At 42.8% G+C, this 14,017-nt stretch overlaps 1 protein-coding gene across 2 annotated transcripts in view; it reads left to right on the top strand.

The window, feature by feature from the left end:
* Positions 1-14,017, top strand: part of KIF3A (kinesin family member 3A) — a 39,315-nt gene that overhangs the window by 605 nt on the left and 24,693 nt on the right. For both annotated transcript variants that reach the window (XM_024575150.3, XM_024575149.3), the window contains exons 2-5: positions 696-969; positions 6,032-6,176; positions 6,318-6,402; positions 10,288-10,393. In XM_024575150.3, coding sequence (XP_024430918.1) covers positions 696-969; positions 6,032-6,176; positions 6,318-6,402; positions 10,288-10,393 — 610 coding nt within the window. The remainder of the gene's footprint in view (positions 1-695; positions 970-6,031; positions 6,177-6,317; positions 6,403-10,287; positions 10,394-14,017) is intronic.

Here is a 14,017-nt window from a genome sequence, read left to right as displayed (position 1 = left end):
TTACAGTGCAAGAATGTAACCCGTAGGTGTCTTTGTGTGCGAGGAGGTCGGAGCGGGCGCTGGTGTGTTTGTCTTATAGGATTTCCAGGGTCGTCACCGTGCATTTGGCGGGGGGGGGGGGGGGGGGGGCGTCCGTAGTCCAGCATAGGGGACGTGGAGAACATTTGAGCCGCGGCCGGTTGTTTGCTTGTTACGAGGCCTTGGACGATTATTTAATCCTTCTGGGCCCTTAGTTCCCACATAATTTAATTTTTCCTCTTGGGGGTTTTGTCAGGATGAAATAAGATACTGCTCAGGAGAATCAGAGGACGGTGCTTGCCATTTAGCATTAAATGCTCAGTATTTGTTCCTTGTCGTTGCTTTTAAGTTATCAATTCATTGGACAAATATTGGGCACCAACCACATGTTAGGCATCGGAGATTGAGAAAATCTCTATTTTGAGCAGTGTTGAGCAAAACCAGACTGGTTCTAAAACTTGGGGAGGAAGAAGCTTGCCGTCTTGGGCAGAGGTGAAAACTGGACATATTTACAGAGATGAGACAGGATGTTAACAAAGGCACTAGGTGGCAAACAATAGGTAGAAGCGGATCCTGGTGAACTGTGAAGTGTGGCCATGTAGGAATGCTGGCCTACAGATGTCAGATGAAGAACACCTTTTTCTTTTTTCATTGTTCGTAAATGCTTTCTCCACCAGATCAATAAATCAGAGAAGCCAGAAAGCTGTGATAACGTGAAGGTGGTGGTTAGGTGCCGGCCCCTCAACGAGAGAGAGAAGTCCGTGTGCTACAAACAGGCCGTCAGTGTGGACGAGATGAGGGGAACCATCACGGTGCAGAAGACCGATTCGTCCAACGAACCGCCGAAGACGTTCACTTTTGACACGGTGTTTGGACCGGAGAGTAAACAGCTTGATGTCTATAACTTAACGGCAAGACCTATTATTGATTCTGTTCTTGAGGGCTACAATGGTGAGCACTTTACATGGTTCCCTTTAAAAAAAAGAACTTCCTCAGGGTGTTATTAGTACCTCCTAAACTCACCCGTTGTAACTGTCGTTCGGTGAGAGGTAGTAAATACATGCAGTTGTGAAAGTCGCCACAATTCTGTTTATCACCCCAAAAGTCCTTCAGGTCCATTTGCTGCCCCGCCCCAAGGCCGCCATTGACCACTGTCTGTTTGGAATTTCAACTTTTCTCAAAATTTCATGTTGATTAGATCATACACGACCTCATCGTTCTTGTTTCCTTTCACTCAGCCTGACGTTTCGAGGGTCATCCATGTCGCAGCCGCCGTCCGTGGTTTGTTGCTTTTTATTGCTGAATTGTGTCCCGTTGTATCAATATACCACCTCTTACGGTATTTGTTGAAAATCTGGATGTTCCCGTTTTTTGGCTATTATAAATAATGCTGCTATGAACGTCCTTTTTAAGTCTTCGTACAGGTAGCTTTTAAGGTTTCTCTTGGGCAGATACCTAGGAGTGGGACTGCTGGGCCATACAGTTGGTGCTGGTCTTTTGAAGGGACTGCCAGACTCTCCCCAGCGGTGACTGTACTGCCGGTGCCACCCCTGCGCGGTGTGAGGGTTCCCAGTCTCCTCACATTCTTCCCAACATTTGGATTGGCAGCGCTTGTAATTACAGCCGCTCTGGAGGGTCTGTAGTGCCGCCTCATTGTTTTAACTTGGGCTTCCCTAATGACTGGCAGTGTGGAGTGCGGCTGACCCTTGACCCGTGCAGGGGTTAGGGCTGCCGACCTCTCACACGGTCACAACTCTGCGCACGTCTATCACATATTCGTCATTCATGTATCTATCTTCTTTGGTAAAATATCTCTTAAAATACTGTGCCCATTTTTAAATTCGGTTGCTGGTCTTCTTACTGAGTCCTGCTCTTGGTATGTTCTAGATTCAGATATTTTGAAAATATTTTCTCCCAGTCTGTGGCTTGTGTTTTCATTCTCTTAATGGTGTTTTTTGAAGAGAAAAAGTCTTGAATTTTGATTAAGTCCAGTTTGTCTGTTTTGTTTTTTTTTTTATCATCATACTTTTGGTGACATGGCTAAGAAACTTTTGCCAAACCAAAGACCACAAAGATTTGCTCCAATATTTTTAAATTTAAATTTTATTTTTCGATTACAGTTTACATCCAGTGTTGTTTTGTATTAGCTTCAGGCGCACAGCGTGGTGGTCAGGTAACCCTGTACTTTACACGGTGCCCCCCCAATATTTCCAGTACCCACGTGGGGCCATACGTAGTTATTACAATGTTATTGACTGGATCCCCTGTGCTTACAGAATCTCATCACTTTTGATAGATAATAATGAGAACGTGTTAATAAAGTTATCCCCAAGTTACCCCCTTTGTGGCCTGCTAAAGAATTACGGTTTGTTTTTATAGTTGAAGATGTGGCATGGAATAAATATCAAAACTCTTCAATTTTAAGTGGGTTATAGGCTACATAAAACAATTTCTGCTTGAAACAATTCCTACAGAATACAAAATTGCTTGAATGGAAGTCCCGTCGAATATGTCAAGCTGACAGTGAATATTTGACATCATCCATTTATTCAAAAACTAGTTTACTGTTCACAGCACTTGGGGACACGGCACTAAAGCCTGTCATCAAGAAGCTTGGATTCTAATGGGGCAGGTAATAAGATAAGTGCATTTCAATGTATGTGCAAAGGGAAAGAGAGAGAGGGACGGAGGATAGGAAGTTTGGGGAAGAGTTCAAAAGCTCAGTCCGGGCGGCCAAGGACCTGCTCTCTTAAGAAAGAGCCCTAAGAGCAGAGCTCTGAGGAAAGGGAGGAGTCTGCCCACCCAAGTGGGCAGCGGAGAGGCGCGCAGTCTAAGCAGAGGAGCCAGCGAGAGCACAAGAGTGCCTGTGTGCTCCAGGGTGAGCAGAGGCCAGAGGAGTTGGCGTCGGGTGAATGAACGCTCGTGCGCTAGACGAGGTCCGAGAGGTGAACAGGCGGAGCAGCTCCTGCGGGTGTTGTGGGCCGGAGAAGGGGCCTTGGACCGGCCTTCCCTGTGTGTGAGATTCTCCTCTCTTCTGTGCCGAAGTTGTAAACATTTTAGGTTTTACATTAAGGTCTGGGATTCATTTCGAGTTCATTTTTATATGTGGTATGAGGTAAGAGTCCAAGTTCTTTCCTTCCTTATTTGTTTCCTTCTTGCCTGTGGATGTCCAGTTGTTCCAGCGCCATTTGTTGAGAAGACTGTCCTTTCCTTTGGAATTAACTTGGTGCCCTTGTTAAAAATCAATGGACCACAAATGTGTGGGCTTATTTCTGGATGGTCTGTTACATTCCTTGTCTTTCCTGTTTCGATTACCATGGCCTTGTAATATGTTTTGAAATTAGATAGAATATGGTCTCTAACTTTGTTATTCTTTTTCAAAATTATTTTGGCTTTTCTGGGGTCCTTGGCATTTTCATAGAAATTTTGGGATCACTGGGTCCGTTTCCAGCAAAAAAACCTGGGATTTTGTTGAATCATTATTCTGACAATGTTGAGTCTTCCAATCCAGAAACATGATATCCATTTACTATGTCTTGTCGAATTTGTCTCAGTATTTTTGTAGTTTTAGTGTATAGATCTTTTACTTTTCATAAATTTATTTTTAAGTATTTTTTATGCTTTTGTGAATAGGATTGTTTTTATAATTTCATTTTTGGAATTGTACATTATGAACATACAGAGTTTTTAAAACTGAGATACAACTTAAATAACATAAAATTCACTATTTTACCGATTCTGCAGTGTACAGGTTGGGTTTTTAGTACATTCATAGTGTTGTGCAACAACCACCGTTATCTGTTTCCAGAACATTTCCCTAACCCACCCCCAAAAGAGTCTTTGTACCTGCATTAGTAGTTACACCTGTTCGTTGTTACCTGAATGGCACCGTAGCTTCATGATTTCCGTTGTTACCTGAGCTGCGCCCACTGGAACCTCCAGTACAGTGTAGCGTAGAGGTGGCGAGAGCGGGCGCTTTTGTCTTGTGCCCCCTGGTCTTAGGGAGAGAGCACCCGCTGCTGTAGCAGTAAGTGTGATGTGATCTGCAGGTTTTTCATCGACGCCCGTCTCAGAGTGAGGATGTTTCCCTCTGTGCTTCGTTTGCTGAGAGTGTTTTTCAGGAATGTATTTTTTGTCAAAAGCAATTTTTTTGCACCTATTGAAATGATCTTTCTTTCTTTGTTTTTTAAGTTTGTTAATGTGGTCAGTTGCATTGATTGATTTAACATGTGAAACCGGCCATGCCACTTGGTCATGCTATATTATCTTTTTTGTCTATGTTGTTAGATTTGATTTCTAAAATTCTGTTTAAATTTTTTGTATCTGTGTGCCTGAGGGACATAAGTATATAGTTTTCTTGTAATGTCTTTATATGGTTTTGTTATCAGGACAGTACTAGTTTCATAGAAGAGTTGGGAACTATTCCCTCCTTTTTAATTATCTGGAAAAATGTGTCTAGAATTAGTGTATCTTCCCTAAAAATTCACCAGTGAAGCCAACTGGGCCTGGAGCTTTTTTTTTTTTTTTTTTTGAAGGTGTTTAACTATAGGTTCATTTTCTTTAACAGATACGTTTAATGTGAGTATATGGTTAGGTGTAAATCTGTCATCTTGCTATTTTTTATTAGTCCCACTTGTTCTTTGTTTTCCTTTTCCTCTTTTTATGCCTTATTTTGGATTAACGAAGTACTTTTACTTAAGTATTTTTATTATTCCATTTTACCTTTTCTGTTGGCTTGTAACAATATATCTTTGCTTTATTTCAGTGGTTGCTTTAAGGGTTACAGTACAGATCTTTACTATATCACAGTTTACCTTCACGTGGATTTGTGGTTTCCATCACTGTTGGAGAAATTTCAGGCATTATTTGTTCAAATGTGTTTTCTGTCCCCACTGTCCCCTTTTTGCGGGACTACATCGTTGTCTATATTAGGCTGCTCGAAACTGTCCCACAGCTCATTGATTTTTAAAGTTTTCTCTCTCTTTCCTCTTTGATTGTTTTGGTTTGTATGCTTTCTTTGTGATCTGTTCTTCTGCGATGTGTAATCTACCACTTACCCAGCCCCTTGTATTTTTCATCCCACACACCGTAGTTTTCATCTCTAGATGTTTGATTTGGGTCTTTGTTATGTCTTCCATGTGGATTCTTCCGACCTTCCATCCACAGTTTCCACTGGACTGTTTAACAGATAGAATTTTTTATGACTGTTTTAATGTCCTTGTGTGCTAATTCTAACATTTGTGTAAGTTCCGAGTTGGTTTTGATTGATTGATTGGTTTCCTCAATATGAGAATCATATTGTTTCGTGTTTTTTTGCAAGCCTGGCAATTTTTGGTCCAATGCCAGACAGTGTAGATTTTACCTTGAGTCTTGGATATTTTTTTTATTGCTATAAATATTCGTGAGCTTTGTTCTGGGATGCAGTTACTTTACGATTATGGGGAAAATAACTACCATTTACTTGTACTCCACCAGGCATCATGTTGAAACTGTTTACTTCAAGAGATAAAGTGTTTCCATGTAGTTCTTCCTATTAATGTAGGTAGTTACATTGTTATCCCTGTTTTGCCTGTGAGGAGACCTCTGGGCAGAAACTTATCTAAGGTCAAGTGGATAGAAAGTGGCAGCTACATGTGTTTACACTGCCGTCTTTCTGCTCTAGAGCGTGTATTCTGTTGCTGTAATTATACTGCCTTCTCCAGTTTAACGTTCATGTTAAGTAATTACTATACACATCACAAGATATGTTTTAAAATGATCTGCAGTGTAAGCTTGTACATTTAGGGTTTGGGGTTCTTTTTACTAGTCATTAGGAATCTCTCCTGGAGTCCAGTACTTCGTAGTGTGTTGCTCGTGTGGTGCAGAGTACCTAGTGTAATTGTTGGAAATAAAGGTGAAACGTGTGCAAGGGTTTGGGGAAGTAATCGCACCGCAGTATCAGAGGAACTAATTGTAAGAGCTACTTTTCTGTAGCATTAAATTCTAAAAGGAAATGGATTCTCTTTGTTTTCAGGGACTATTTTTGCATATGGACAAACTGGAACAGGCAAAACTTTTACCATGGAAGGTGTTCGAGCTGTTCCTGAACTTAGAGGAATCATTCCAAATTCATTTGCTCACATATTTGGTCATATTGCGAAAGCAGAGGGTGACACAAGGTAAAAGAATTTTTATTTTCTAATATGGAGAAGTACAAACATAAGGAAGGCATATAGGTACACATTTTATAAACACATTTTAAAGCTGTTTTTATAAAAATTTCCCTGTTTTATGTTTTTAAAATGATGTTTCATTTATAGATTTTTGGTTCGAGTGTCGTATTTGGAAATATATAATGAAGAAGTTCGTGACCTTTTGGGCAAGGATCAGACCCAGAGGTTGGAGGTAAGGATAAGTGAAGTTGGAGTACTTTCCACAGCGATAGAATGTTTACTAAGTTAAGGTCCTTTCAGTACAAACAGTACTTTTAATATTGCACTTAGGTTTTGGCCAGGTAATATGATCCCATGGTTCCAAAAGAAAAGTATTGTAAAATTCACGCATGGAAGTCTTGTTCCTACGGCGTTTGCCCTATTTCTCCGCACCTGAAGACAATCGCTTTCAGTATACTTTTGGGGTTCCTGTGTGAACACAAACAAATACAATGTTACTTATACTCCAGAAGTAGCACGCTGTACACATCGATCTGCATGTGGGTTCACAGAAGATGATACGGGGAGATCACCATGTAAACAGATGTAGCCTTTACACAGTTCTCCCGGCGGTAACATTTCACATGGTGCAACGTCACAGCCATGACATCGTCATCGGCGCCCTGTGCGGATCTGACCCCCCCCCCCCGCCCTCGGTTTTCCCCGTGCTGCTCTGTGTTCTGCATTACTTGTCGCCTGTAGATTGGCGTGTCCACCACCACGTCACGGTGCCGACGCGGTTCCACCACTAAGACGCCTTCTGTTGCCCTTTCGTAACCACACCCACCTCTCCTGTCTCCACCCCCAACCCTGACAAGCCCTGATCTGCTTTCCAGTTCTGGAATGTTGCCATTTCAGGAATGTTCTAGGCGTGCCTGTCCTTTTGCCTCACAAACAGTTCTGTAGTGAGGATTACACAGGTCCAGGCATATCTGAGGATACGGTTTTGAAGCAATACTGCTGAGTCAGGTGTAACTGTTTGTAAATATTGCAAAATATTTTAATATTTTAGGAAATGAGACAAACATAAGCAAAATAATGGCCTTTAAAATATTAATATTGGAATTGTGACTGAAATTGCATTGTGAGTGAGATAATTAGAGAGCAATTTATGGAGACTACCAGTCGCCCCCCTTGTAGAATGGTGTGGAATGCACGGCGACCGGCGGCAGCTGCCATTTCTGTGCTCTTAAGTACGGTCGCAGGCACTCAGTGCAGTGCATGGTGGTCCTAGTACGTACTTCATTTCACTTATCTTCCCATCAGTCAGTGTTGCTGATGTGAAGAAAACTGAAACCTAGAGGAGTTCCTGACTTGCTCAAGGTCATGTACATGTAGCAAGTGTCATCTAGCATTAAGAGAGTGGTGTCTGAGGTCCTGTCATCTCCTCTCATCACACCCCACCTGGGGACCTGGCCCGCAACCCAAGCATGTGCTCTAGACTGGGAATCGAACCGGCAACCCTTTGATTCATGGGCCGGCACTCAATCACTGAGCCACACCAGCCAGGGCTGACATGGTCTTTTAATTTAAAACAGTAACTAGCTCTTGGTAGAGTTCTGAGCAAAATAGTTAATTCTTCTCTCAGTATTCCTGCATTCCTACATTATTATTATTAGTATTACCATGGAAAAGCACTTGTCTTTATATGTAAAATAGATTTAGGGTCTGGACTCAGGTAAATATAGTTTATTCACCTGTAGGACATTCACTGGTAGTGCATTCAGAATTTCGTGGGACGGTTCTTCACTGCCGGAGGCCATCCCACCCACTGCAGGAAGCTCAGTGTCCCCGGTCCCTGTCTGGAAACTGACAGTGTTCTCAGGGGCACCGGAAACTTCTTTGCCGTTCAGGGCAGGGCAGTAACCGCCCCCATTGGGATTCGTTGTTGTAGTGTTATAGATTACATTGTTACAGCAACTTAATTTCTCTGTTTTCATGAGAAAAATTTTTGATTAACACCCATTTTCTTAACTTTTATAAATTTGGAGTCATATTTGACTTCTTCATTTTCATATATAATCACTTTATTTACACTTCATTGAATTTCGAATTAAGACCATACCGTGCTTGAAAACCACCTTTGACTTTGCAGACGGTCGTCGGTTTGAAGAGTGTTGTTTTCAGTCTGCAGTATGACGAGCCCAGAAGGTGAGAGTGATGTGTTAAAGCTTTTACAGCCATCGGGTGTTGCTGTGGCATCTAAGGGCATGCTATTTGTGTTTTCCAGAAATGGGTTGCCGTCCACGAATTATTCTTCAGTGTACATTTTCTGAGAAGCATTGAAACAGGCCACTTATTTTCAAACCTTTAAAAAGGGTTAAAGCATTTACACACTTTCATCAAACGAGCCTCGTGTGGACGCACGGCGTGCCAAATACATGAGAGGGAGGCTTAGCTCTAAAGCCTGTGTGAGGCTGACGCCCCTCAGGGCCACCACCAGCCCCCAGGCAGCGATCGCCAACCTTTTTCACCTCATGGCACGCATAATAAGGTGTTACTTAAATTCTGCAGCACACTAAAAATATGTTTTTTGCCGATCTGACAAAAAATAAGCATAATTTTGACTCATTGACACAAGGCGGCTGTGGCTGTGTTGGCTGCTGGGATCTTTGACAGTGAAAGGGAGGAGAGGGCAGGCCCCCGCCTGCACGGCAGGTGTTGCCGGTGTGTGACTCTGCCGTGCCGGCTGGAGACGCTGCGCTCGGGCCCCTCAGCGCGCGGTGAAACCCACTGGCCGCTACAAGCGAATGCTCTCTCTCACTGCTCGGAAAGCTAGGGGTTCCTTTACACCCGCTCACAGGAAAAGGGTAACCTTTTCTAAGGTATAAATCTATCTTAAAAATTGTTATAAAAGGGACAAAAAAAAAATCCCAACCCCAGCTGGATCTAAAACCTACACCTGGAACTTGGCGCGTGCGCCCTTACGACTGTGTGTTTCTAAACTTCTGTTGGCCGTCTTCCTGAGCTCCTGCTGCCTGTGAGTGGCTCTCCCCACTGGCGGCCACAGGCCTCTGCCTCAGTTTCCCTCTTTTTGCGTTGACTTGTGGAGGTGACTTCTGGGCCTTCCAGCGTGGATTTTGTATTTCTAACGCTATACGTATTTTACATAGATCTTTGCTAGATATATCCTTCAACTTTGGTAAAATTTCTCACAAGATTACTCACAGAAAGACTATTTTTACATGGATGCCATGGATCTTCGTATGTCACTCAATCGTCTGAAATTGTCTAGCAGCTGCAAATTACTGTTAAGACCAATAATGGCTGGCTTTTATCTCTGCCTACCTCTCTAACCAGATATTCTACCCCCCAAACCCCCTCTCTCCCCCGTCCCCATGCTGCTTTCTACTCTTCCCAGCCACCATGGCTTTGTTTATTTTTCTAAGTGCTTATTTTTTTTTCCTTTAGTATTTTACTTATTTTATTTTTAGAGAGTGGGGAAGGGAAGGAGAAAGAGAGGGAGAGAAACATCAATGTGTGGTTGCCTCTTGTGCACCCCCTACTGGGGACCTGGCCTGCATCCCAGGCCTGTGCCCTGACTGAGAATTGAACCAGCGACTCTGGGGTTGGCAGGCTGGCACTCAGTCCTCTGAGCCACACCAGCCAGGCTTAAGTGCCTAGTTTTTTCCTTTTTCAAGATCCTTGCATTAACTCTTTCCTTCCTACCCCGACCCAGATCGGCTGCCTTCTGTTTCTTTGAATCTTAGCTTAAACATCATCTTGGGGAAGCTTATCCCCTGCTTCACTAGCTTAAGTGTCTCTATAATGTTTTCCGATCGTGTCTTATATTTTTCTAATTCATGGCAGTATCACGATTGAAATAAAATCAATTCTGTGTATAATTATTCATTTGTTTGCTCTCCCTGTAGGTTTGCACTTCCGCAAGGATAGAGACTGTCTACCTTGTTCATCACTGTATGCTCAGTATCTAGCCGTCTCTCATAGCGGGTGATCAGGAAATAATTGTGTTCAATAAATAACAAATTTATTTAAACATTATTTATACGTACTATATGTTCAGTGAATAGCTGTGGAGGAATTATGGATGTTTGTGTAAAGCCTTGCAATTTTTTAGGTGAAAGAAAGGCCTGATGTGGGAGTGTACATCAAAGACCTGTCGGCTTACGTGGTGAACAACGCTGACGACATGGACAGGATTATGACGCTGGGCCACAAGAACCGTGAGTGTAGCACGCACCGTGACCGAGCGCCGCTGGGCTGGGTAGACAGGCTCAGGAGGACTGCCGTGGCATTTTGTCCCACAAAGGCTGCAAGTTTCTTAATTCCTTTTTCAAAAAGATCTTATTTATTTGTTTTTAGAGAGAGGGGAAGGGAGAAAGAGAGGAAAAGTAACGTGAATTGGTGGCCTCTCACATGTGCCCCAGCTGGGGTCCAGGCCACAACCAAGGTACATACCCTGACCGGGAATCGAACCGGCGACCTTTTGCTTTGCAGGACAACACCCAACCAGCTGAGCCACACTGGTCAGGGCTGGATTTTCAAGTTTCTTGAAAACCCAGCTCTTTGATTATTTCCTAGGTAGTGAGCACGTATAAATGAAAGATAACACAGATTGCTTTCTGTGATGACCAGAATTTTGTTTCTTAGTAACAGCACTATCTTTCTGAAACTCCTATGTAGCTGTTTCTTACTAGCTATAGTAATGTTTGGTAACAGTTATTGAGCACTTACGGTGTGGCAAGTGCTTGTGCTGAGTATAAGAATGATCTCTTTTAATCCTCATGATAGACTATGACTATGTTAAATTCCTACTTTATGATGGCGGAAACAAAGACTTAACTTAAATAACTTGTCCAAGGTTGTATGCTGCTTACTAAGTGGCAGAGGGACTATTTTAGCCTAGGCCGTGAATCTGCATAACCAGGCACTATACTTCCTCCCTTTTATTGATGAGAAAAGCAAAACAAAATTAAAGTGGCATTTTTTTGGAATTGTTTCAGTTTCTGCCTAAATAATAAAGAACTTCAGCAATTTTTAATACACAGATGCCCCAGGCCTGGTACTAGTGATGTTTCTGATAGCAATTAGAGACCTGGGGTGAAAGATAAAAACATAGGAAGTGAACATTTTTTTCAGTTTTTGTGACTACACTATAAATCAAGCAAGCTCAAGGAAATTAAACAAAAAAATTAAAAAATCAATTCTACAAATCTACTACTTCTTAAGAAACAAGTAGTAGAAAGAAAAAGATGAAATTTTAGCAGGAAAATGAGCAAAAGGAATGTGTGAATATGTCACTCCCAGAACGATACATAGCAATAAGTGGATGAAAAGGCTGTTCAGCTTCGCACACAGTCGGGAAAACGCACACCGAACGACAGCGCGGGCCGCTCCCCGTGGGTGTGGGTGCTGGGGTACCGGGTGGCGAGGCTCTGAAGAAGCGGGCACTGGTGGCCGGGCCGTCCAGCAGCGCCGCAGTGCTGAAGGGAGGTCGGGCAGTGCCTGCTGAAATTTAAAAAATGCATTCCTTTCCACCCAGTCTTTCTAATCCTAGATGTGTATTCTGGAAAACTGTTTTAGGTGTAAAAAATGCTTTATTGAAACATTATTTGTAATAAAAAGTTTGACACAACTTAAATAATTATAAACATTGGTTACCTAAATTATGGTACAACAATACTCTGGACTATAATGAACCTCAAGATAAATTAAGTGAAAAGAAAGCAAATTACAGAACAGCGTTACTTCGTCGTCCTGTTAATGTGGGTGACAAAGCCAGGTGGTGACGCCGTGCACTTGGGCACTGAGTGTGTGTGTTCCCACGTGGGACACACGGACACGGTCGGGGGGGCGGTCAGCCGTGCTTGCCCTCCGGGTGGGGGGGGGGTCGGGGGCGGGGGGAAGGGGTTGGGAGCTCTCATTGTTTTTTTTAATGTATTTAAAAACTCTTTATACCAGGAATATGTTTGTGTGCTGTTTACTTAATTTAAACATCTTTTAAACATAAGATTCCATTTACAGTGGTGACCAAAACCTCCCATTAACTACCTGAGAGTTAATTTAACTCATGGGTGAGATTTGTTCAAGGAGCACTAAAGCATTCTAATGAGAGAAATAAAATGCAACAAAGACAAAAAGACTGGAAAAAAGCTAAGAGAGCAGAGAGGAAAATACTCTTAATCAATGGAATCCAAGAATTAGACATTTAGTACAGATATCCAGTATAAAAGTTCCAACATAAATACAAACTTTATGATATAGAAACATAGTAGAATAACTATCAAGAGGGAAATAGCAGAGAGGGGAATGGGACAATACAAGCTGCCGTTCTAAGTGAAAAATTCATACCAATGTAAGATTAGTACCCGTTCTGTGCAGGTGTTGTAGCGTAGAAACAGTTAATTTTACACTTAAGAAAATAAGCCAGTCATCTCACAAACAGTCTGCCTAGCAACTAAAATGCAAATTTAAACTACTCCAGTTCATTTACTTTGTGGGCATGCTTATAAATGGGTTAATATTTTTGTAGAACACTGCTTTCAGCCTTTAAACCAAGTGTTTTTTCTTTAAAAATTAGTTTTTGAATAGGTAATCCATACACTTAGTATAGAATCCAAAAGGCACAAAAGCCTATACTGGGAAACAGGCCTCCTCCCGCCCTGTGCCTCAGTCACCCAGTCCTGTCCCCGCGGCCCCTCTGTCACTTGCTGACGTGCCCACGCGCGTGCCTTTAGAGACAGAGCTTGTCCTCTTCTTCAGCCCGATAGTGGCGCACTTCACTCCCTCAGCAGTGTGCTGGCGTGGCCGTCACGCCACGCGGACACGTGCCAGCGTGCACGTGGGCACTTTAAGAGAACGAGGCAGGATTCCCGTGGGCGGGCCTGTGCGCGCAGTTTGTCTCCCCAGCCCTTCACTGGCGCCCTGGGGGCTGCGCTCAGGCCCGCTGTTGTGGGCAGTGCTGCAGCAGACACTCTGGCTGTACGGGCGTGTCCGTCTGTACACGGCAGGCGTATTTCTAAACTTCTTCAAACCCGCTTGAAAGACATACAGACTTACTATTTTTATCCCAAAGTAAATATTTGACAAATATTAGAGCCCTGGAGGTGTTTTTTGTCTTACTTCCATTATGTGACATGTCAGTGGGTTGGAGCCCTGAGTCCACCTGATTCCTGCAAGCTCTGCTCCCCAGCGGCTGTGAAATTCACCGTAGGGCCCATCGCACAGCATGTCTGCTGCGTTTCTTGGTTTTCATAACCAGAAATACAGAAGAATTACTATCACAAATAACATGGTTTACTTATACTGCCGAAACAATAGGTATTGATATAATCATTTCAAATCACATGTTCTCTCCCCATCCAAACTGAAAACATCGCTTCAGTATGATTTGGTGTCCCATCGCTTTGAAGCAGTTTCTGCCCTTTGACCTGGTAATTCCAGGTTGGAAAATACGTTCCATGGAAATACTCCTGGAGAGAAAGAAAGGGATCTGCTCAAAGCGTTCGTCTCCATATTCCTTGTGAGGACCCGAAACGGGAGCCCATCCCGAATATCTCTCAGGAAGGGAATGACTAAGTCAAGGCTTAATAGTTCTTTAAATTTGGGGGGAAGTTATAAATTCATAATTTGATTTAAAAGAAAATAGAAAATATAGTATGAAGTCACAAATCCTTTCCTTTTTTTAAAATTACAGTTTACTTTCAATATTATTTTGTATTGGCCTCAGGCGTACAGCACAGTGGAGAGCGAGTCACGTACTTTGAACAGTCCTTCCTCCCCGTGTTTCCAGTCCCCGCTGGTACCACGCATGGTTATCGCCACGCTGTTGACTTGTTCAGGGTCCG

Source organism: Desmodus rotundus, chromosome 10, assembly GCF_022682495.2.
Source record: "Desmodus rotundus isolate HL8 chromosome 10, HLdesRot8A.1, whole genome shotgun sequence".
NCBI lineage: Eukaryota > Metazoa > Chordata > Mammalia > Chiroptera > Phyllostomidae > Desmodus > Desmodus rotundus.
Note: the sequence above shows the minus strand (reverse complement) of the source record. Positions and strands in the feature narration are given on the sequence as shown.